Raw genomic sequence first — 24,550 nt, forward strand, 5'->3', positions numbered from 1 at the left:
ATGAAACTTTTTTTCTATCTATTAGTATGGTCAATTTTGACTTTTTGTTTCTTATATATGTTTGATATTCTCTATTTCTTTATCATGGAGTAGAATTCAAAAATAAATATATACTTTATCTATTTTAATTTATTTGTGTTGTTTATTTTGAATCCATTTTAAAAATAATGTCTTTGTTTTTTTTAAAAAAAAACTTAAAAATATTTTAATAGTTTCTATGTATCTTTAATTAATATAAGATTATAAAAGTCATTTTCTTTTTTAATTTTCTTAAATTATTTGTTAAATTAAAATGAAGGAAGTAATAAATCAAAAAAGAGAAAATAGTAATGAGAACCCCATGGGGGGTGGGTGGGGGGCTAAATATTTCCTTTCATGAAAGTGACAGGGTCCCACATAACAACCTTGTTCTCTCTCCTGCACTTTTTGACAACTCATCAGCATTCAGCAACTTCACAATTCTTCTTCTTATAGAAATACAAACTTCCAAAACCAGCACTGATTGGACTGGAAAGGTCTCAACTTTATCAAGTTTTAGGGTTTATGGGAGCTGTAAACTAAAAGGGGTTTATCTATTTGTTTACTTGGTTTCTTGTGTACTGTGTAAATTCTTTTCTGCCACCTCTTCTGTTAATTTAGGTAAAAAGTTTGTTGCTTTCTTGATTTTCTTTGTTTTTCTACCTTTGAAATGATATGGGGTTTGCTCTGTTTCTCTTCTTTCATCATCTGTTTTTTTGTGGATTCCTCATAATTTGGAGAATATTTACTGTTCATGTGAGAATTTTGTTGTTTATCAGTTGTTCTATGAACTTTTCTTTTCTTCTTGTATGTAGTTTTTTTTATCCTTGTTTGTAGCTTGAGCTTAAAATTCTCCGTCTAAGCTAAATTGAGTTTGATTCTGTTTTGTTTGTTTAAATACTCTTTTTTTTTGGTTAGCTTGCTGGAGATGTTCTATTAATTTCTTCTAGTTTTGGTTTATCAAGTTCCCAAACTATGTAGTAATGATAAACTAAAATATATAATTTTGATTGTAGATAATGATGCTTAAAAATAGACAAAATGTGGCTCTGTGAAAAATTCTCAGCTTTTTGTTTTTGGAATCTTCATTCCTATTTATTTGGAGCACCTTTTCCCATTTTTTGATTGACAACTTTTATTCCTTGCCTTTTCCTTTTCAAGTGCCACTCTGTGTATTATTCCAAAATAGAATTTTGTTTTTTTTCCTATGATTTAAGTTCAGTTCTTGAGATATGTGATAAATTTTATTTTATTTTTTGTTTAGATTAGGCATATCGAGAATTCGAGATATGAAGATAGACTTGTATTCTGTTTCAATTTGCTTCTCTTTTTAGGTGTCACCTTTAATGATGCAGATTCTATTTCCTTGTAACAGTTAGTTGCACAAATTCATTTCTGCTTTGGGGAGAGCAATTTCTATTGCTCAGAGGTTTTAGCTATAATTTTCTACCAGAGAATTGAATATTTGTACACCATTTTTCATCTTAGAAAAAACTAGGGGAAGAAGGTAATGGGTTATATATGTGAGTATTGTGGGGAGCAACGATCAATTGTCTATTGCCGGTCTGATTCAGCTTGCTTGTGTTTGTCGTGTGATCGGAATATCCATTCTGCAAATGCCCTGTCACAACGTCATTCCAGAACACTTGTATGTGAAAGATGCAATTCCCAACCAGCTATTTTCAGATGTGTCGAGGAGAGGGTCTCTCTATGCCAGAATTGTGATTGGTTGGCTCATGCTAGTTCTGGTACATGTTCAACACATAAGAGACAAGCACTTAGTTGTTATACAGGGTGTCCTTCGGCGGTGGAGCTTTCTACTATCTGGTCATTTATTCTAGGTGACCCTTCAGTTTGTGATTCGACTTGTGAGCAAGGGATGGGTTCAATGAGCATCACTGATTGCCAACCTGGGGATAGCCAACATCCTCAAGTAAAGGAAAAATCTCAAGACATATCTTCTGATGAAGCAAAGGATTTGCATAATCTAGTCAAGTCTGCCCCTTTCATGGGATCGTCTATGCCTAGTCTTGATAACGAGCTTCCCAATGTTGAACTGCTTGTTGCTTCCACAAATTTAACTTGGTCTAAGGTAATCTAAGTTCTTAGATATGCATTTTGTTCACGATTGAAGCAATATAGATACATCGCTGAAATTTCATTTCTAATTTTGCTCACCAAAATGTATTATTATCATGTTCTGTGATGTATAGCACTTACTACCAATGAACAACTCACTGTTCTTCTTACTCTTTTGTTGCTGGTTTTGAAGCTAAGGTTGTCTTGCTCCTCATTATTCCTCAGGATGTACCGGCAGAATCAATTTTGGATTTTTCAGTGCCATAAATCCCTTTTTTTTATCATACTAAATAGGAGATTAACGGAGTTCTAAGAGGTTCAGATGCCAAAGCATATAGATACAATTTACTCCCTCTATCCCATTTTTTCTGATGCACTTTCCTTTTACATACACTCTACCCTCCTCATACCCTACGCTCATGTGTAGGATTTTACTGGGTTTATTGTTGTACTTTCTTTTTAGTCTAATCCAAGAAGAATTATTCCTTTATATATAGTAGAAAGAATTTTACTTTAAACTTTTCATTTTATCCTAGTGCGACAAATTGTTGCCACACAAATATCTATAGCTTGTTTTAGACTATAAATTTCAAAAGTATATGTCTTTCTTTGTTAAATTCCGTGGCTAGGCAAACAGCATCATGTAAAATGGGACGGAGGGTGTATAGTATTTGATATTTTCATCTGTCTTCAGACAACGATTCCACATTTTAATTTAGCATTGAAATGTTATTGCATGTTGCATCCCCATAAATTGGTGAAGGATGATTTTGTTCTTCCATGAATTCTCTGGATTTGTTAACCCTCTATATCTTGTCGATTTCATAACTAACTGAGAAGGTTATAGATGTGAAGAATTTGCACCTCAAATTTAGTGCATTCCTCTCTCTAGGACATGTTTTTCTCTGTTTCATTTGATATTTTCCATCTAGAACTATTCCCGCTGATGATAACTTCTTTTATTTGAATATTCCTACTTAATGATAGCTTCTAGGAATTGTTTCTTATATTTTTTTTTTGTTCCGTTGATTTATATATCACTTTTCAGATCAAGCAACTTTAGCATATATTGCTTATTTTTTCACTTCCAACAAATTGTGTGTGTGTGTGTAGGAGGGTTGGCTAGTAGAGATTGAATTCTTCTCAAAAGATTTCTTTTATCTGGTTCAAGTCTGGATGTTTCTCTTTTTGTCACTTGTTGAGAGTTTCCTTTACGTCATATTTGTATCTTCAGGTGAAAAATTCTGGAACAAAAGGCTACAATGATCCTTTTTATGATGATTTCAATATGGATGAAGTGGACTTAAGTATTGAAAATTATAAAGAGCTATTTGGTGTTTCTATTGATAATTGTGATCAACTGTTTAAGAATGAAGATATTGATGACTTCTTTGGGATGAAGGACATGTCAGTTGCTGAGTCCAGCTTCCAGGGTGTCAATGCTGTCGAGGTGGTTCATACTTTATAGTATTACTGCATTCTGAAAACATTATCTGCTTTTGTTTATTCATCATTCATCAACCCCCCAAATAACTTTGCGTACTATTAGTTCTTTGAAAATGAGGAAAGCCATGATAAGTGTTTTCAAAAATATTTTTTGAGGTGAGTCTCAAGCGAGTCTCGGAGCGGGGCATACTAAAAATGCTCTGTGGCACAAATTGAAGCTGTAGATCCTTAGGGCCTAAGTCTTAGAATTTGGAGAGTAAGCTCCAAGCATAAAAAATGCAAGCCCTTGGTGTAAAAACGTACACCATAGGTGTTATTTTTATTTTTTGGTTTTTGAATCTTTTTTGTTTTAAATCATATATTAAATAATTGGTGTAGTGATATTTCTCAATAATTGTAATATTTTTTTCTTCATTTTTGGTTATTAAAACCTTTATCAAATAAAATCATAATATTTTTTTCTATATATTATAAGTTATTTATTAAAATTTATTTGTAAAATAATTGAAAGTTTACTTTTGCTTATTTTCTTAGTAATAAAATTATAAAATTGAATATATATGAGACTACGGCTCGTAAATCGATAAGATTTACGCCCTGTGTCTCGAGGCTTACGTCTCGCCCTGTACCGCATAAAACGTCTTGCCTCACGCCCCCGCCTTTAAAAATATTAACCATCATTATTACTGTTACTTTGTCCAAATTCAAATAAAATTGTATGTTCTTGATGTTCTCCTTACCATTAGTTATGAACTAGATAGTCATCCACCCTTTTACTTGTTGAAGCATGATTTTGTTTTTATATTTTTGATAAGCCAGAGATGCTCATCAAATGTATTTTCTGATGCCTTCCCAATGTCCTCTTCTCTAGACTTGATTCTAATTTCTGAAATTCTATTATTCCTCTAAATTCAATAGTCTCCTTTTAAGTAGCTTTAATATGGATTTTCATCCCAGTCTTAATATGGAGAAGCATCAGATTTTATCTGCTTCGAGAAATAGGTTGGTGCGAGAGTTTTTGTCTTTTTCAATGTTGCAATATTCTTTTAGCAGGGTTTGGTTACCTTGAAATAGAATAGACACATTTGATGTTTACCGAATGTTTCATAGAGATATTAGAGTAGGTTTCTAATTTGATATTCTTATTTCGGTGAAGTTACAAATCATAAGAACTCTAGAATTTTGATTGAATCATGATTACAAAGAAGAATAAACACCGAATAAGTAAAACTTCTAATGGATGATTTTTAACAACTCTAAAGGAATAAAGCATAACATGCAACACAATATTTACGTAAATTATATATTATGGGTTGGCAGACTTAGACATGCTAAATCTTAGTTGGAAAAGTAAAAAACATACACACAACACAAATAAAGATAAAATTAGATAGATCCATTTGAGTTTGTATTTCCTACTCCTACATCTGCCACTTACTTAATGAGGTATTTGCAACATAAAATGAATCATCCAACTGGAACCATGTGATTTTTGTAGATCACTAGTACCATTTCAAATGATGGAGGGATCTTTTCAATTCCATAGCCATTGTTGAACTATCTAATGCATGTGCATATGTTATTGTCTCAGAAAACCTAGTAGATACGACAATGGTATAACAGATGAATAGCATCAGAAAGGTTTCTGTAAATGTTAGTACTGCAGATCGATGAATGCTACCAATAAATATATCATCTGGTTAAAGTGCTTGAAAATAGATTTTTCTGTATAAGCAATGATGTTACCCCCTACAATTTGATGATTGATGGTTCAGAAGCCGATTTCAGGGTTTGAGGGTTGAATATATTTATCTAGTGTAATCATGTATTATGACAAGACAATTTTACATAATACCAATCTGTTGGACCTTTCATTATGGTAGGTTAACAGTACTGTAGGTCGACACATAGACAATCTGATTCATGCGCTTTGATCTTGCAAATTTTGTATCACATTTTTCTTTCTTTTTACTGTAACTAAGAATATCAACTACATGATACAATTCCATCTTTTGAAATTTTTGTTAAGAAATCTATTAGCATATTTTAAATAATTAATCTTCTAAAGGTTGTAATTTTTCTAGGCTGGCGCACTTTGTCACACTCTTATGTTGTTTATACAAACTCTTGCCCCTGCATTCACCTCCTTTCAGATATGGAATTTATTTTATTGGATATGAGTTGATAGAATACTCTTGCATAAATATTGAGACATCATACAGCTTGTGATCTGTGAAATATCTTTTTTTGTTTATGTCCTTGTTTATATGCATGTTTGTATATGTATGCGTGTGTATGTGTATGTTTACTTGTATATATAAAAATATATACTAGATGGGGTAGGGTGGGTAGGGGTTGAAAGCTAACTTATCAAGCAATAGAAAAATTCACTACTTTTTCATTGAAAGGATTCATATGTATAGGAGCATCTTAAATCTGTTAACTTTGGGCCTTTGATAGAACGATTATCTCAAACCTGATGTCTGATAAGATTGTCTGTTTTACATGATTATAATTTATTATCGTGGATGAGAGTTGATATCCTTGTTTACACAATTCTATGTTTATGTATGCTTGTGTATATGTATGTTTTGCTTGTACATATACATATAAACTGGCTGAGATAGGGTGGGTTGGGGTTGGACGCAGTAAGTTCACTACTCTCTAAAGGATTCATATGTACAGATACATCTTAAATCAGTTAACTTTGGATCTTTGATATGTGTCAAATCAGTTATCTCAAATCTAATATCTACTAAGATTGTCTTCTTGCGATGATTATAATAGTTTCCACTTTCATGATTGGGGGTTGAACTGACTAGATATATGTTCACATACAATCATGATTTCTCTAGGAGAGTAACTGATTCTTAATCGATTTCTGACATTTTATTTGTAAGCTTCCAAGTGATTACCAAAGCTGACAGTGACAGAAATTTTGTGGCTCATCAATCTTATTTTAGTCTTCAGACGATCGAAAATTATTTTCTCTCTCAGTTAAAGTGAGTTTGAATATGATTTCTAGTCATTTCCTTGTTTTTTTTTAAATTCCATGTATGCTATAGTTGGTATCAATAAATTATGGCACAACAAGTTTGTCTAGGTCTGCTCATGTTTGATATTTATGTGGAGTATGAAGATATTAACTTCTAGATTCACATTGAGTTATCCATCATGAACATAATCAATTAGTCAGGGCTTTCTTAAAAGTTAAAAGGATCAACTTCCTAAGCAGAGATATCTGCATGTTAATTTTTTATATGAAATATTTTCTAGCTTTATGTTCTGATCGACAGAGACATCAATTTTTAGGGAATTCTTGGAGTTGAATCAACTTCTTGACAGTGATATTCACTTTTGCATTTTTCATCTAAACTTCATCAAGTGGCTCTGTTATGGTCCTAATGTTGTCTGGATTGCTGTTCTATAGAAAGTTTTGAGTGTGATTCTGATTAATTGTGACAAGTGCATATAAAACATAGCTATTTCATATCTTTATTGCTGGATGATGTCCTTCTTGTTTGCTGATGGTATGAACTGTTTTGTTCGGCTCTTAAGGTCTAACAAAAGATGCTAAAAAAATGAATAAGTGGGATTTCATATATTTCAGGATATCAATTCTTTCTTTATAACTCTGCATGACCTCTCATCTTGTGAGTGTTTTATATCTGTGTGATTGTTTCTCGTCTTCTATTACTACTTATTCTAGTTTGATTATACTTTGTCTTTTATGGTGAAAGTCTAGGTTATCGTAGATAATGGAAAAGCTCCTGCATAAGAGAGGTATACAAAAAAGTAGAGAATCTGTGGGATATTATGGTGAAAAGTTTATGTAATTTCTTCAAAGTATGGATGAACACAAATCTATCATTGTTTACCAGGGGTCAGCAGTGGGAAAGGTAAACGCGGTGAAGTCAGCTTGTAGCAATGCAGCATCGGCAGAATCAATGATGAGCTGTAAGACAGAACCTCCTACCCTTTGCTTTGCAATGCAACAATCCAGTTTCTCATTTTCAAACCTCACGGGAGAGAGCAATGCTGGAGATTGTCAAGACTGTGGAGCTTCCTCAATGCTTCGCATGGGAGAGCCATCCTGGCATCCGCCATGTCCTGAAAGTTCAATGCCATCAACTAGCAGGAGTGATGCTGTATCGCGCTACAAGGAAAAGAAGAAGACACGTCAGTAAGTTTTCTTTTATAAGCGCATAAAAAAGGGCTAGTTAGTGATTCTGCACTCCATGATTTGATTGATACACTTATGTTAGAGTTGTCTTGGCCATGTAGGCTATGTCCATAATCCCAGAAGATTTCTCGAGTTGTAGGCTTTTTACTTGGTTCTCTTTTCACCTTTTTCTTATTTTTTTATGACTTTACTTTTTATAGATTTGACAAACGAGTGAGATATGTTTCTCGCAAGGCAAGAGCAGAAGTAAGAAGACGTGTAAAAGGACGGTTTGTCAAGGATGGTGATGCTTATGACTATGATCCACTGCACCAAACCAGAAGCTATTGATCATAAAACATTTCCTCGTAGTACACACGAGGAGAAAAGCATAGAGACAATTGGTTGAAGTTTGAAGCAAATAAATTGTATTTATTGTTGCAGTGACAAAGAGTAGGTTGTTTCTCAGTGGATACAATGTCTCCAATCATTGGAAGCTTGAATCTAGAATGCAGAGTTCGCTGTTCCTCCTCTTTAGGTCCAAACTTCATCATCCAGAAAAAGAAAAAAGATAGATGTGCACTCCTTATGTCAATCAAAATTTAAGAGTGCTGCAGAGAAAGAACTTGGTCATCTGTAGACAACGCGATGGGCGTTCTCTCCAGAAATCAATCAAGATATGTTCTCTCAATTGTATTTATGTTGCATTTCGATAATACTGGGTTTCGTCGAGCTTGCTTCTGGTCTTACACAACTCATACTATGTGGATTTAACACTATTCATGTCCCTATACAAATTCACCTGCCCTTGAGCTCCCCTTACTGTTATGTATATTATAGGCAGTGTTTAGAAGTTAAGAAATAAAAATGAGCAACACATTCTAAGTTTTCATCTGTGCTTTATGTTTGAGGATTGAGATTCCTTGTCTAATATGTATAGTACTATCATGTATATTATGGCCACTTTGTACAGATGACAGATGCACCTTAAATTGTAATTTTTTCATTTTTTGTCCTATAAAATGTATTAGCATATGATAGAAAATATTGTTCTGATATTATCACAGCTTGTTTCTCAATTTTTCACTACAGCTGAAATTTTTGAAGAGTTTTAAGTCACTTTTAAAGAACTTAAAATCAAAGAAATGTATGGGGAGGGGAGGTAGATGCTATATATCATCTTGTTGTGTAGTTGGCCTTTGAAATTGCTCCACAACTTGCAAATTTTCAGCAACTATATATCTCCCAATCATTTAAAACATCTTCATATTCCAACCTTATTGGCAACTAGATATTGAAGTATCATATTGAAATTGAAATATTTAATATTGCGGTTTTGATATTACGATATATGATATGGTGTTGGAATTCATTGTAATTTTTTTTAGTATTGGATGTGGTATTCGATGTCCATAAAGAAAATAGCGAAATATCAAAGTTTATAATTACACATACAATCAACATACATTATCTTAAAGAAAAGGGTCAAAAATGCCCTTAAACTATGCGAAAGGAATAAAAATATCTTGCATCTGTAGTTTCGTCAAAAAATGTTTTTACCGTCAATACTTTGATTCAAAAATGTCCTTATTGTTATTTAATTGGTCATAAATGCACATTTTCCAAATAAAATATATTATTTATTTTTATCTTATTATGATTTTTTTTTATGATGGATATACTATGACCTTATATATATATAACATATATTATCTACTGAAAGGGTACATGAAGTTATTCCATTTTAATTGATAAAATGAGATTATGAAGAAAAAATCCTACACTTTATTTGTCAAAGTGATATTAAAATAAAGAAAACAATAACAATGTTCTTTAATATTAGTAATTAGGAAGAAGATATGTATAAAAAGAAATATATATATATATATTTGAAAAAGGACATTTTTGACCAATTTAGTAACTGTAAGATCATTTCTGAACCAAAGTATTGAATTTAAGGGCATTTTTATACCAAAATATTGACGGGAGGGATTTTTTTTTGAAACCAAAGTATAAACGAAGAGATTTTTTATTCCTTTCACATAGTCTTATGACATTTTTGACACTTTTCCCTTGTATTAATACTATTACTCTGTAAAATAAATAGAGTTCAGACTTTCAAATGAATTTTGGTTGTTCTATTGTGATTGCACCCTATGTTTCATCAGTCATTACTCTTTTTACCAGAAAAGGGCCTAAAATACCCTTAAAGTATTAAAAATGGAATAAAATTACTTCCCATCCACCTGTTGGCTCCAAAATACCCTTCTCATCCACCTTTGGGTTCAAAATTGATCACTTATTTAACGATTATATATTTAAACTATTTAAATAATTTTTTAATAGATAGCGCTCAAATATTGTTATAATATAATTTAATAATATAATTTACAAAATCAATCTACTATCTACCTATTACTAATTAAATCACACCCAATTAATAAACCCGCTCCATTACTAATGCAACAACAGAACTATTGTCAATGAGTGTTTCTAAAAATTTGAGGCGAAAATATCTAAAGAAGTACATTATCATACAATCAAGTCCTCAATCAAAACATATTATAATTCAAGTGTCTAAAATAAATTTACTGATAAACTTAAAAATATGACTATGTTCATCTTAATTATTCATTTCTCTCAATTATGTGATGTTACTTAATAGATAATTTTTTTAAAAAAAGAATATATTAAAGTATTTAAAACAAATAATAAATATTTATAAAATTATATTTAAAAAGTGCATAAATTAATTTGGGATGTACTACTTCTTTACTTTTAATCATAAAATTTGAATTCAAGCTTGAAAGGGAATTCTATTGATGTTTATTAATTGGGTGAGGTTTCATTAGTAATGGGTCGGTAGTGGGTTGGTTTATAAATGATATTAATAAATTAAATTATATCTAATAGTCGAGCGCCAACTACTTAAAAAATATTGAAATATTTTAAATATGAAACCGTTAAATAAGTGGTCAATTTTGAACCCAAAGGTGGATGTCAAGAGTATTTTGGAGCCAATAAGTGGTTGAAAAGATATTTTGGAGCCAATAGGTGAATGGAGGTATTTTAAGCCCTTTTGTGTTTTTTTATTACTAGTTCTCGAACACGTATAACGCGAGTTATTTCATACCAGTAAACTACATGAACACACAATCAACTATGAACCTATGTGCTCCAAGCATAGTCTATGTCCACATTTCAAAGTTCAAGTATGCAAAAGGCATTCACAGATCAACTTATATATGAATTTGAATTTTTATTGCAACAAAAGCTTTTCATATGTAGATATTATACTAAAAGAAGTGAATATTCTGCTATCTTAGCAATAATACAAAAAGTCTTGATCAATATTTGTAGCTAAATCAATTGTATTTGAATAGATTTAACTAAAGTAGACTCTTTATAGAGGAAAAATCTAATCAAAGAAGGCAAATGAAATAATTGGACAAACCCACCTTATGATACACTTCATAAAGTATTTAATGAATATGAAAAGAATGATCAAATTTAAGTATTATTGAGAAGATTAAACTATATACAATAATAATAACAAAGAAATTTTATATATTAAAATATGAATGAAGAATGTAAAAGGAAGTTACTATTGGAAGATGAAAGAAAGAAAATTTATTGAGTGAAATAAATTTTAGTGTTCCTACACACAATAATTATAGGAATAGTAAACAATTTTTTTTAAAAAAAGTTAAATTTATAAAACAAAATAACGGAAATATAAAGACACATGAAAAATTGAAATGTCAAATATTATTAAAATAAATATAAAAAAGATAGAGATAAAATTTAACTTTAAAAGATATATGAATCTACTTTAATTCCTTGTCTTTAAGGAATAATCACTTATTTTTGTATTTTTTTAAAATTTGTGTGAAAAATTTGAAAGGTCAAAATTTTGAAATGTGAATAAGAAGATTATATATGTATATATATATACATATATATATATATATATATATATATATATATATATATATATATATATATAATGCTTGGCAATTCTTGGTAAAGCTTATTTATGATTTCGTGCTGAACCCGGTAAACGAACAAATAGGTATTCTTGTACAGTCAAAGGAGATCGATTCCGTAAAAGATGAGATCAGTAAATGACAATTAACTGAAATTTAATCTTTGTGAGATCGTCAATATTGTACTGAGGGCGTCTTTAGTGTATACCAAATCAGTATAGCTATCCTTCTTCTGACACAGCAACGCAATTTGAATTAGTATCAAAAGTAAGTACTAAATAATTTCTTTTTTCCTTTACTTGTTGATGTAAAATCATCGGTAGATGATAATGAGAAAGGGCGCCGCGTCTGGACGGGCGGAATGGATGAGCGAAAGGTGTCATGCCATGGAGTGGGGAATATCCCTCGTCTCATGTAAGACAACTAAATGCACCTCGAGGTGCTGCCGAGGAACTGAGGGACCTTCTCGAGCACAGGATAGGTAATTGAGAGATAGAGCTAGCCTATTCGTTATGGGAAATCAATGCTCCGGGCCAAATAGAGCTTACCTACGGCACCTGGCTTTCTCCGGCGAGCTTTCTATCATAAAGCCAAAGACGCCTATATATATATATATATATATATATACATGTAACGATCTGTTTAGTCGTTTTTGAACAGTAGAGTTTATTCTGGTAATAACTGTCTGGATCGACAGATTTCACGACGGACCGTCATGGGCACGACGGACTGTCGAGGGGGTCTCGTTCCAAAACACTTAGAATCTAAAAATTTGGGTACTGAGAACAACTCTCTGAACTTCGCGACGACATGGCAGGACGGACCGTCGTGGGCACGACGGACCGTCACAGACCCTATAGAGAAATTTAGTCTCTGAACTTTGTGACGGAAGCAGCAGGACGGACCGTCGCAGGCATGACGGGCCGTCACAGGCTGCGTAACCCTGACTGAGTCGGATTTCTGTTAAAAGCTTTAAGAGGCGTTTTGGACTATTCCTGCTTATAATTATAAAGTTAGTGGGTTAATGTTAATAATTCAATTACTTGGGGGTTAAAGGAGATAACCTTGGAATAAATAGTGGGTTACTTTTAGCATCTTTTATACTTAATTATATGGTAATTAGGGTAAAAGAAAAAGGGTTTGAATAAGGAAAAATAGAAAGAACAGAGAGAAGAAGGGAGAGACGAGCGAAAGAAAGAGAAGAATGAAGAGGAAAGCAAAGCATTGACAAAGTAGATTGCGTGATCACAATTCTTCGGTGGAGGTAGGTTATGGTTCATGCTATTTCATAGTAAACTCTTAATAGCGAATGATATGTATTGGGTAGTATTGTAAAGTCTTCTATATGCTTAATTGTATGCTTGCATGATGTGATTATGTAATTGTAATGGGTTGGAAAGATAAGGTTGTGAAGCTTAAACCTAAAACCCTCTCTGTTAATGATGATGCCTTGATATAAAAGAAGGCTTGATGAACTAAAAGAATGAGGTTAATGGATCGGGTGTCACAAATCGACACGTAGTATTAATGGATCGGGTGTCACGAACCGACACGTAGTATTAGGGGATCGGGTGTCACGAACCGACATGTAGTATTAGGGGATCGGGTGTCACGAACCGACACGTAGCATTAGAGAGATCGGGTGTCACAAACCGACACGTAGTATTAGGGGATCGGAGTGTCAAGTTCCGACACCGGGATAGTAAAAAGAATGAATCTTGAATTATGTTAATGGAGTCAATTTAATGAACCTATTTCCCAAATGAGTATGGTATGGAGGCTTGAGTCCTCATGGGTGTACTTGGCGTTATTATCAATGATCCTTGTACTTGTTGCTGCTACCTGTTGAGTATTGTAGTTGATTTTAGGATATTATTTGATGTATATTGCTTTCTATTTTGAGTTGGCCGATGATACCTACTCAGTATTTGTGCTTGTACTGACCCCTACTTGTATGTTTTCTCTTTGTTATTTGTGGAGTGCAGCAAACGTACCGTCGTCTTCAACTCAATCGCAACTCTAGCCAGACTTCAGCATAATCAGATTTCAGGGTGAGCTATTGTTCCTAGCTCGGACTGGATTCTTTCCTTCGCGTCTTGATGTCTTAAAGTTCGGACATGGACCATCTCTTTTACTTATTTTAGCTTCTTAGATACTCTTAGATTTAGTAATTTGAGGATAGATGTTCTTGTGATAATGACTTCCAGATTTTGGGGAATGATAAGTATTGAATTTTAGAAGTTATTAATTGATTTCGTTAATGAGTTTTAAGTCTTCCGCATTATATTCTGTTTATTATGGTTGAAATGTTGGGGTTTAGATTGGTTGGTTCGCTCACATAGGAGGGTAAGTGTGGGTGCCACTCGCGGCTCGTTTTGGGTCGTGACAATATATATATATATATATATATATATATATGAAATTATAAAAAAAAATTACATTAGTAGAAAAGCAAAATGATAATTTGAACTTTTTAGTTTGAAGCTTTCCACTTATAATTATGAGTGCATGCAAGTTAAAGTCAAACAAATTATAATTGTCGATTTAACATTTCATAAAATATCAAAATCAAACTTAAAAATATCAAATCATATAAAATTAGTTTAATATAATAATGCTATACGTAATATTGTTAAAAAAATTCAAAATTATCAAATTAAAATTTCAAATATTGTATCATACCACACTTTTCTATTGACTTCAAGTATACCCTACTGTTGTTAAATGAGGTTGTCAATATCAAGAAATAATTAAGTTTTTAAGTGGTCCATGTCTAAAATTTAATTTAATTATCATTTAGAATGATGTGTTTGTAATTTAAGAAAAGAAATTTACAGAAATACATACTTTTTGTTTCACTTTTTTTTTTCTATTGCTTCTTCAAAATTCATTACTTTTTAATATATTCTAACTGCATATTAATGTACTTGAGTCACTATTTAATGTATTTGAACTATATATATGAATCTGAGCTAGTTATTAATATACCTGATTTTTTTAATTCTTAAGGGATTAACGTAATTAGAAATTTATTAGGGATAATTTGTAATGTCATATCAAAACTATGAAATTTATGTAATTTTCCCATTTCTTAAACTTACATAAATATACTAATGATAAAAAAATATTTACCATTTATAGCAATAATATCTTTTTCATTTGATCACTTTTAATTCATATTACATAGAACAATTTATTATTCACATATAATATACATTTTATTGATGAATAATACATTTATCACACATTTTAATACACTTATAATACAATGTGTCAACTTTTTACTAAACAAGCGTAATATACTTTTAAAAATAATTATAATACATATACATTGCATACTTAATTAAATTTAATTACATATTGTAAATTTAACATAATATTATTATAAATGATAATAAATGAAAAAAATATAACTAAAAATCTATAATTATTTATTAGAAGACATTCCACTTAATTTTTCCTTCAAGAAAAGTGGCCCATTAATAGAAAAATGATTGTTGGGCCAAGATCCACTTGCATGTTGGCTACTACCCAAGGTTCATTCACATAAAAATCTCTAGATGATTTTTAATTTTTAAATTTTAGTAAGTTGAGTAATAATATTGCAAAGGCCAAAACATTTCATAGACATATATCATGCCTTATAAAACATAAGTTCATATTAAGAAGTTGGTATATTAAACTTGTGCCTTTTTGACAATTTTTTTTTTTTAGCTCAGTGAGTGATTGAATGAGTCAGTTCCCTAAATGGTCATTCAAGTCAAGAGAATAGTCTTTTCATTTAGGACTAAAATATCACTCAATTATCACTATTTTTCTCCAAATATATTTGACATTTCAAAATCATCACTTTCTCCTAATTGGCATGACATGTCATTAAAGTCTTTTTTTAATAATAAATTAAGTTAATTCATCGAACCCATTTGACTAAAATGATGGTCATATTATTTTTTTAATTTTTTTAGTTTATTATTAAAATCTTTTATCATATCTAAACTTTTTATTCTTTTTTATGTTATGAAGAATACATTTTAAAAATGTACTATAATTTCATCAATTTTGGATATTTATAGACACATACATTCAAAAAAAATATTGATATACAAATCATTCATGAAAACTAATTTACATCAATTAATCATAATTTTTATAATAAATCAATAATATTAAAGGTCAATTAACTATCATGATAATACTAATTGTGTATTTGGTAATTCATGCTTCCGATATTATTATTTTTTTGAAGAAAAAAAAAGAGTGAATAATATTATATTTTTTATCCATTAAAATACTAAATACCTCAAAAGTCTCCTTAAATTCTAGTTGATATGTTCTGTCATTAAATCATCATTTAAAAAAATAATTGACCTATTTAATTCATCAAATTTATGTCTCAACAAAATAAATATATAAATTATATGAGAATTTATGAAGATTATAACCCAAAAAAAAATTAAAAAGTCTAGTAACTTTATATATTGTCACCAAACAAAATTCAATGAAAAAATCTCTGTGTGCACTTGTTACATGATATTTTAAAATTCCTAACTAAATTATTTCAAAATTTTAAGCAATTTATTTTATGAAGTATTTAAATAAATTTTTAAGGATGACAAAAAAATTGGTAAGAAGAAAAATTCTTATTTAACTTTTATTAATTTTATCTTTATTTTTATTCTTTTATTATATATTATATTATATTATAACTTTTCATACAATTTAACAAACATAAATAAACTAATAATTAATTGAATTTCCTAATTTAATTCAATAATATATTATATGAGATTAATATACTGATAATAAAGATTAAAATTTTATTTTCTATAAATATTATTCACTTACTATTTTATTTGAAAAAAGGATATAGTAAGTATATATGGATTTCAAAGCATCCAAATAATTATATTTTTAATAATTAATTGACCTTCAATGTTATTGATTTATTATACAATTTATAATTAACTGAAGTAAATTAGCATTCATGATTGATTTGTACATCAATATTTTTTTGAATGTATGTGTTTATAAGTATTAAAAATTGATGAGATTATAGTACATTTTAAAAAGGTATTCTTCATAGCATAAAAAATAAAAAGATAATTATGATAAACGATTTTAAGTATGAAAATTTATTCTTAATATATTAACAAAAAAATTAAAAATAATATGATCATTATTTTAGTTAAATGAGTTTAATGAATTAAAAATTAGTCTACTATTAAAAAAAAGACTGTAACGACATGTCATGTCAACTAGTAGAGAGTGATGTTTTTGAAGTGTCAAGTATATTTTGAGGAAAATAGTGATAGTTGAGTGATATTTTGGACTTAAATAAAACACAAATGATATTTTAAGACAATCCCTTTACTTGAGTGACCATTTAGGAAATTGACTAGTGATTGAATTAATTTATTTCAAATAACTTTTGACTTATAAACTCTTTTTTATTATTAGAGGTGTCTAGAAAAGATTAAAAAAAGTGTCTTCAAAAACTTTTTTTTGGCTGAAAAAGTTTATCTTAAAAAAGAAGAAGCTAAAAGTAAAAAAATAGGTATTCTTCATCAGAAAAATAAGATTTTTGCCTTTTTAATTAATGTGAATAATAAAGACATTTTTTACTCTATAAACCCTTAAAAAAGTTATATTTTGTGGTGCATGACAGATAGAGAAGCAAAGGCAAAGAGGTCTTCATGCAATATCTAATAAGGAAATAAATATGGTAAGTGATTAATTATAAATACAAACTTAATATGAGAAACACATTTCATCTAAAAATATTATTACTAAGGTAGATTTGATACTTTTGAAGTTGAATCATACGTATATATGTATATATGATCGTACATTTTTTTCTTCTTATAATTTTTTTTAGTTCTTTGATCGATTCTTCCCTCCATATAAATAAATATTTGATATCAATAAGTGAACACATGAACTAATCGAAAAGAATTAAATATCTACATAAAAAATAATTTTAATCATATATAAATATAAAATATTTTTTATAAAAAAAATTCGAATGAACCCTAATAATATGTTCTCGCTCCGCCCCGAACATAGTGGGAGGATTTGGGCAAATAATTTTTTTAGTATATACACGTGAAAATAACGTGGGATTTTATCTTTTATTCTTTTGTGCACGTGAATATGTACTAATTAAAACTTTGTTCATAGAACTTGGGCCTATTTAGACCGCAAGGTCTCTATCGGCCAGCTTATGATTTTTACTAAATATAAAGGATACGCAGTTACGGTTTTTCTGAAACTTTTTCGACAGAAAATTACATATTTATACATAGTTAATATAACTTTTAATGCATATATTCAGTTAGCTTTTGTGTTAATTTCTTTAGATTTTGAATCCTCTTAGTGATTTAACTTCTTTAGATTTTGAACCCTCTTAGTGAAAATTTTGGCTCTAATAATTAACAACGTAAATCATTACTTTTATAACTCCCATTAATGCTCCTTCTTGTAATAGCTCCAACATTTACTAATTGAATTACATTTCGACTTACTCTAGACAAAACATGACTTACTCTAGATGAAACATATCATATGTATAAAAAACTATAATCATATAATAATAATAATAATAAATAAGACAAACAGAAAAGAAGACATGAATATGTTAAGAATAAAGATAAACTATATTTCTTAAACTACATATTAAAGGATATATCAGTAATCAATTTTTGGGCATAGATATTATAGTATATGCTATTTGTTGATGACATAGTCCTGATCTATGAGAGTTACAACGGAGTTAATGATAAGCTGAAGAATTGGAGGCAAACTTAGGTGTGGATCAAATTGAGTAGGACAAGGACAGAATTCTTGGAGTGCAGTTTTAATAACGTGATACTGTAAAAGGATGGAGTGGAAGGCTTGATATCCAGGCCATCCAAAAGATAGGAAGTTTCAAGTATCTTAGGTTTATTATCATAATAGAAAAATTGACAATAATGTTACATTGGTTCAACGTGGATAAAATGAAGGCTAATTCACTTTCGAAGTTGGAAGAAATTAACCACCAAAACTTAAAAGATAAGTTCTATAGTGTTGTGGTTATATTGACATTGTTGTATGGAGTGAATTAAGTGGAGTGGTCTACAACCACTTTATAGGATTATGGTGAATGTCTCATTGTTATAATATTCTTAGAAAAGTAGAAAGATTGAAAAATTATTTAGATTTTGATATTATAATCAAACCCGCGTTTTGCTGGCAACAAGAGAGTGAATTGCAGCACATATATATTATTAGACAATTACAACCAATAGTTTTAGCAATATTGTGAGGCTATTGATGGTTGACCCCCCTTAATTAAACAACAATCTCAATCAAACTATTACATTAATAAAAGTGTGTTTGAAAATGAATTGACTTATTTTAAATAGATTTTGATTTTCAAGTTTTAAATTTTTAAATTTTTAGAGGTATTTTAGACAGGGGGAAATTACACGGTTAACTAAATTTATACTATTTAATTACTCATTATAGCTATAGTTTGCTATAATTATCACTCATGACTAACATTATACATTAATTACGTGGGCTCACTTCGAGTTTGTATAATTAGCCACGTTTGTATATGTATAATTCGCCAGAATATACAAATACATATGTATAATATATAATTATCTAACTGATATACATATAAAATTCACCTCTCTGGCCTCTCTCGCTCGCCTCTCTCCTTCCTCTCCAATCTCGCTTGCCTCTCTCCTCCCTCTACCAATCTCACTTCCCATATATACAAATGCGTGTGTATAATATACAATTTTCTAACCGATATACTTATATAATTCACCTCTCTCCCACTCTCTGTCCTCTTCCGCTCGCCTCTCTCCTCCCTCTCTCAATCTTGCTCGCTTCTCTCCTTCCTGTCCCGATTTCTCTCGTCTCTCTCAATCTCGCTTGTCATATTTACAAATATATATGTATAACATACAATTATCTAACTGATATACATATACAGTTCACCTCTATCACGCTCCATGCTCTCTCTCTCTCTTGCCTCTCTCCTCTCTCTCTCCCAATATCGCTCGCCTCTCTCCTCCTTATAACATGTAGCTACGAATTTTGATTATCAAACTATAGCTACGGAGAGTAATTAGACAATTTTAAAGTGACTATATGTGAAAATTTCTCGATAGAAAGACGCTTTATTTTAGGATGAAGTAGTATAAAAACAAGCTAACAATCAAAAGTTGAGTCCGTCAACTAATTAGTTTATAAGTAACTCAAAAGAAGCAACACACTCTTACTCCTTTCATCCCAAAATAAGCGTCATCTTAAAGCTTATTTACTGTCCATTAAAAAACAACATACAAGATATAATTTACCTTTATGAAATTACCACTACTTATTAGAAATCAATTAACTATTACTTCTTACTTCTTATATAAGAAGAATATATAAATAATTGAAACACTATATATAATAATAATAATAATAATAATAATAATAATAATGGAACCAATACTTTTTAATCAATCATTTAGTAGATTTTGGTCTTTCAAGACCCACATGACCATAAGGTACTTTTTCTCCCTCGTCTATTTTGTTATTATAAAAATACATAGTGGGATCATGAGCTAAGATTCACATGTATATTATAGATAGAGTACAAATTAAGCATCTTTTGGAACAAATATAAAACATTATCTTATTGCCAAGTTTTAATTATTGGAATGGAAAAAAAGAAGAAACAAAGGATCCAAATGCTTTCGAAAGTAACTAGCAATATTTCATTGATTCTTCAAATTACATATAGTAAAAAATGGTCAATTGACGAAACTAAATCTTAAAAATTGATCATAATAATGAATATATAAATTATTTTGTGACACATAAACTAAAACGATACACCGAATTAGGCAAGTCATAATGATCATCAATTGTTAGGTTATCGATCTCTTTAATTTAATTAGAACCATTCAAACACATATTAATTTAATGTAATGATCCACCATATCATCATGCCATCTAGGTGTCACTTGACACATTTATTTTTTCCACATAGAATATTTACACAAGAGGAAGACTAGTACTTTGTGGAAAAAAAATCTAAAAAACTATGGAGATTTTTCTTGAAAGACCTTAGAAATTATGAAATTTCTTAGGAAGTCCTTAGAACCTTCTAAGGTTGTAGACAAAATTCTAGAGAAGAAACTTATAAATATTGAGAAACTCGTATATCAATTAATAATTATACATTAATTAGCAAGTCGTAGTAATCGATTTGTTCCTAAAGGACGACCTAGGTCATTAATCTCTTTAATTTAATTAGACTTATTTATAGTTATATTAGTTTAATGTGATGACCCACCACATCATCATATCACTTAGGTGCTATTTGGCACACATTTTTTCCATGTAGAATGTTTACAAAAGAGGGAGATTAGCTCTTGTGGAAAGATTTTAGAAAATATATATGGTGATTATTTTTTAAATACCTTAGATTCTTATGAATTTTTTTTTAAAAAAAATCGTTGAGACGTTTTAATATTGTAGAGAGTCTAATGAGACGCGAGAATTATAAATATTGAGAAAGTTGTGTATCAATTAATATTTATACATTAGCTCATAAATTGCCAGTATAAATAGAGATAACTTATTTATCAAGTATACGGCCACAAAACGATACTTTTTGAATACTTAAAATCAAAAGGGAGACCCTCTCTAAAATCAGAGACCTAAACGAACAATCATTCATTTATAGGCGAACTGTGCCGAACAAATGAGTGAGGGTCTCTTTTGATCTATAATGTCTAAGCAAACAGTTTTTCTTATCTGTCATTTACTCAACGATCTATAACTCATATTGACTTAACATATTAAATTCGTGAATAAGTTATCAAGTGACAAACATAAGACTAAGGACGTGATATTAACCTCAAACTCTCTAATTAGTTGGTCCATATATATATATTTTCTCTTGATGTCAGACTCCAATCTAGCTATGTGCTAGCTACTTGATTTAGTTAGAACTAAATCATAATTCAAAACGTTAAATCATCCACCTCATATCACCAACATATATCTATGAACCCAAATAAAAGTGATAAAGCCATATAGTGTACGTACGTGTGTGTGTGTATACATAAAAACCACAAGTTTTGAAAGATTTTAAAGAATGAAGCAATAAATATATTATTATTCTAGTAACCACTTGGACAAAATGATGGTGATTAAAGGGTGAAAAGACACCCTACCATAAACATGGAATGTGAAAATGTTCCTTTCAAAAACTAGACACGTAGTGTGTTTTGCTTTTGCACGAGAGAATAGAAACAAAGAGGAAAAGGGTCCCAATAACTTAAATGCTAAGGATATTTGGTGACTAAATGGACATATGTAGAATAAATTTGTAATGTATTGTCACCAAGTAACACACATGTTGTACCCTTACACATGCACACACCATTAGTTGGAGTATGGACTATGGAGCGAGAGGCAGGTTGGTAGAGACGGATTTAAAATTTTGAATTTGTTGAGTTCATATTTATTTAAAAAAAAATTTATACTTTTTAAGATTGTGATTTCATATTCGAATAATTATTAAAATTTTAAATATATATATTTTTATGTGTATATTTAAATTTTATGTTTGAAAATATTGAATTCAATATTTTACATGTGTCATTGGATGAGTTGTCTCCTTTTCCTCTCTCCCAATGACGATGGACTTCCCTAAGGCAATTCATTGTACTAGCAAGATAACAAGTAACAAATGTAGCCTTGCAAGAAAAAAATAAGCAATAGATAACAATAAGAAACAAACAAATATTAATAGATTCAATATCATTCGAGTATCGTGTAAAAAGTTTAGTAAATGATGTAACTTTATTTTTTAATTCATTTCATTAAATTAAATAAGTGTCATGTTGGATTATGAATGATTCGGACCTATGCCACCTTCGTCGGTTTTATCACAGGCAAGATATTGACATTACTCAATATTTCCCCTTTCAATATCTGCCAAATGGAGCATGTTGTTCTTGGACTTAAATTCACGATCTTGACTTTTATACCATTTGATAGGATCAAGATTCAAGTGCTTATAAATATTTCAAAAATTGTAGCTGACAATAAAGGTGCAATTTTATTTCTTTAACTAGTTTACCAATCATACGTCGAACCCTCTCAAGTTCCTTATCTTAGACAAGGTATTGACATTATATATATACATATATATGATCTCATCAATGATGTATAGAACGTAAATGGTGCCAAAATCTCCTTATCCATTTTGTGTGAATCGTAATAAGCTTTTAATGGTGACAAAAAATTTCTTATCCATATTATATGTATTGTAACGAGTCCATTTATCAATTTTCCTATTTAAATTTTTTTATTATGAACTATTTATAATTTCCTTCGCCCAACTTATTTTTGGATGGAAATTTGTAGATTTAAATTTTAAAAAAAAAAAGATATTTAACCTCATTATTGTGTTTGTATTAGTCATGAAATATTGATTTTTAACTTTTTTTGAAAAGAAAATTTCGACTCCATATCCAGAGTAGTAATGAAGGTCGCCTTAGTTCGTTTTTGTAATTCATAGTAGGTCGATTTTTTAATTTTAGAAAAGTGTATACCGTATATTAAATCAAAATAATTTGGTTATGTTCGATTTTTTTTTACTTCAATTTTGTTTAATTCAGTGTTTTTAAATCGATTTTTCGGTGTAAATGAAAAATAAAATATGGATAAAGTATAAGCTACTTAGAAATATAAAACTATGTTAAGGAATGATGCATATCATCATGAGGTACTTATTGTGCTAACTAAAAGACTATATTTGTATTTATCAAGAACATTGTGCCTCCAACTATTTGTCGAGAAAAACAAGTACGAAGACGATTCCTTTACATAATGTACATTGGCAGAAATATGTTTGAGTTTCTCTTGGAAATTAATATTTGAAGTTAACTATTAAATTATACATTGATTGTTACATTGATTTATTCATGAATGATTTAATTATTAGTTGAATATTCAATTTTTAGTTAAGAGTGTCACGACCTAGATTCTGGAATCCGAATCGTAACAGGCGTCATTGACTCTCAGAGGTCGCAGACAAGCCTCTTCTTGCATTCATTACATTCATATGGTTAATTTTAGCGGTAAATTTAAAACTTTTTGTTTATATTTGAAGTATATGTAGACTTCATATTGTAAACATATAAACACGTATTTGTAAGAAAGTTCATTACTCGTACATCAACCATCTAGTTATAGAAACATACAACTTGAAAGAAATAGAATCTCATGTCATAAGTAGTACTTGTCAAAACGACATCATTACAAGTGTCTGAATAAAATGGGAAAGAAACACTAATGGAACATACTCCGCTAGTTCAAACCTATTACTAAGCAAGAAATGTGAACGCAAGCATCCTCGAATGCATGAGGACCTACCAAGTCCGAATGAAATCTCTGAGTTTGAACAACTGCAATGATACCTTTAACGTTCACCTGAGCCTGCACCTAAAATAGTAATATTGTATGGAATTAGTATACACTTGTACTAGGTATGAGTATATGTAGCAACACATATCGGTAATGCATGAACAAGAATGGCTCTTCCTAATCAACATGTTTTCTTAGAAGATCAAGTCTCTTGACTTGCCTAATTCGTAATAGGAAGGTCATACTATGATTATGTCACACATCATACATACATAGGGTCACATAATATACATTTCATGTTTCATATCCACGAGACCTTAGAATCATGGACGTAGCACTAAGACATCTCAAGTGAGGGCCCAACATATGGAACCTTAACCCGAGGGCTTCCGTTAACAAACACAGAGTCTACTTCATTCGTTCATTCGTACTTCAC

At 30.1% G+C, this 24,550-nt stretch overlaps 1 protein-coding gene across 2 annotated transcripts; it reads left to right on the top strand.

Moving 5' to 3' along the window:
* The first annotated feature begins 436 nt into the window (after positions 1-436).
* On the top strand, positions 437-8,728 carry LOC101267825 (zinc finger protein CONSTANS-LIKE 10). 2 transcript variants are annotated; one of them, XM_004243551.5, is made up of 5 exons: positions 437-639; positions 1,394-2,110; positions 3,332-3,547; positions 7,425-7,726; positions 7,927-8,728. In XM_004243551.5, the coding sequence occupies exons 2-5, from the start codon at positions 1,529-1,531 to the stop codon at positions 8,054-8,056; spliced, it is 1,230 nt and encodes a 409-aa protein (XP_004243599.1). In that variant the 5' UTR covers positions 437-639; positions 1,394-1,528; the 3' UTR covers positions 8,057-8,728. The 2 variants fall into 2 exon arrangements, with proteins under 2 accessions (XP_004243599.1, XP_069143099.1); XM_069286998.1 differs by lacking the exon at positions 3,332-3,547 and having other exon boundaries at positions 459-639.
* Positions 8,729-24,550: the final 15,822 nt, after the last annotated feature.

This window comes from Solanum lycopersicum, chromosome 7 (genome assembly GCF_036512215.1).
Source record: "Solanum lycopersicum chromosome 7, SLM_r2.1".
Taxonomy (NCBI): Eukaryota; Viridiplantae; Streptophyta; class Magnoliopsida; order Solanales; family Solanaceae; genus Solanum; species Solanum lycopersicum.

Bases quoted from the DNA above. Each gene is read 5' to 3' on its own strand.
- LOC101267825 (XM_004243551.5), top strand. From the start codon at position 1,529: ATGGGTTATATATGTGAGTATTGTGGGGAGCAACGATCAATTGTCTAT. The intron at 2,111-3,331 runs GTAATCTAAGTT...TTGTATCTTCAG, and splicing joins CAAATTTAACTTGGTCTAAG to GTGAAAAATTCTGGAACAAA. The intron at 3,548-7,424 runs GTGGTTCATACT...ATTGTTTACCAG, and splicing joins AGGGTGTCAATGCTGTCGAG to GGGTCAGCAGTGGGAAAGGT.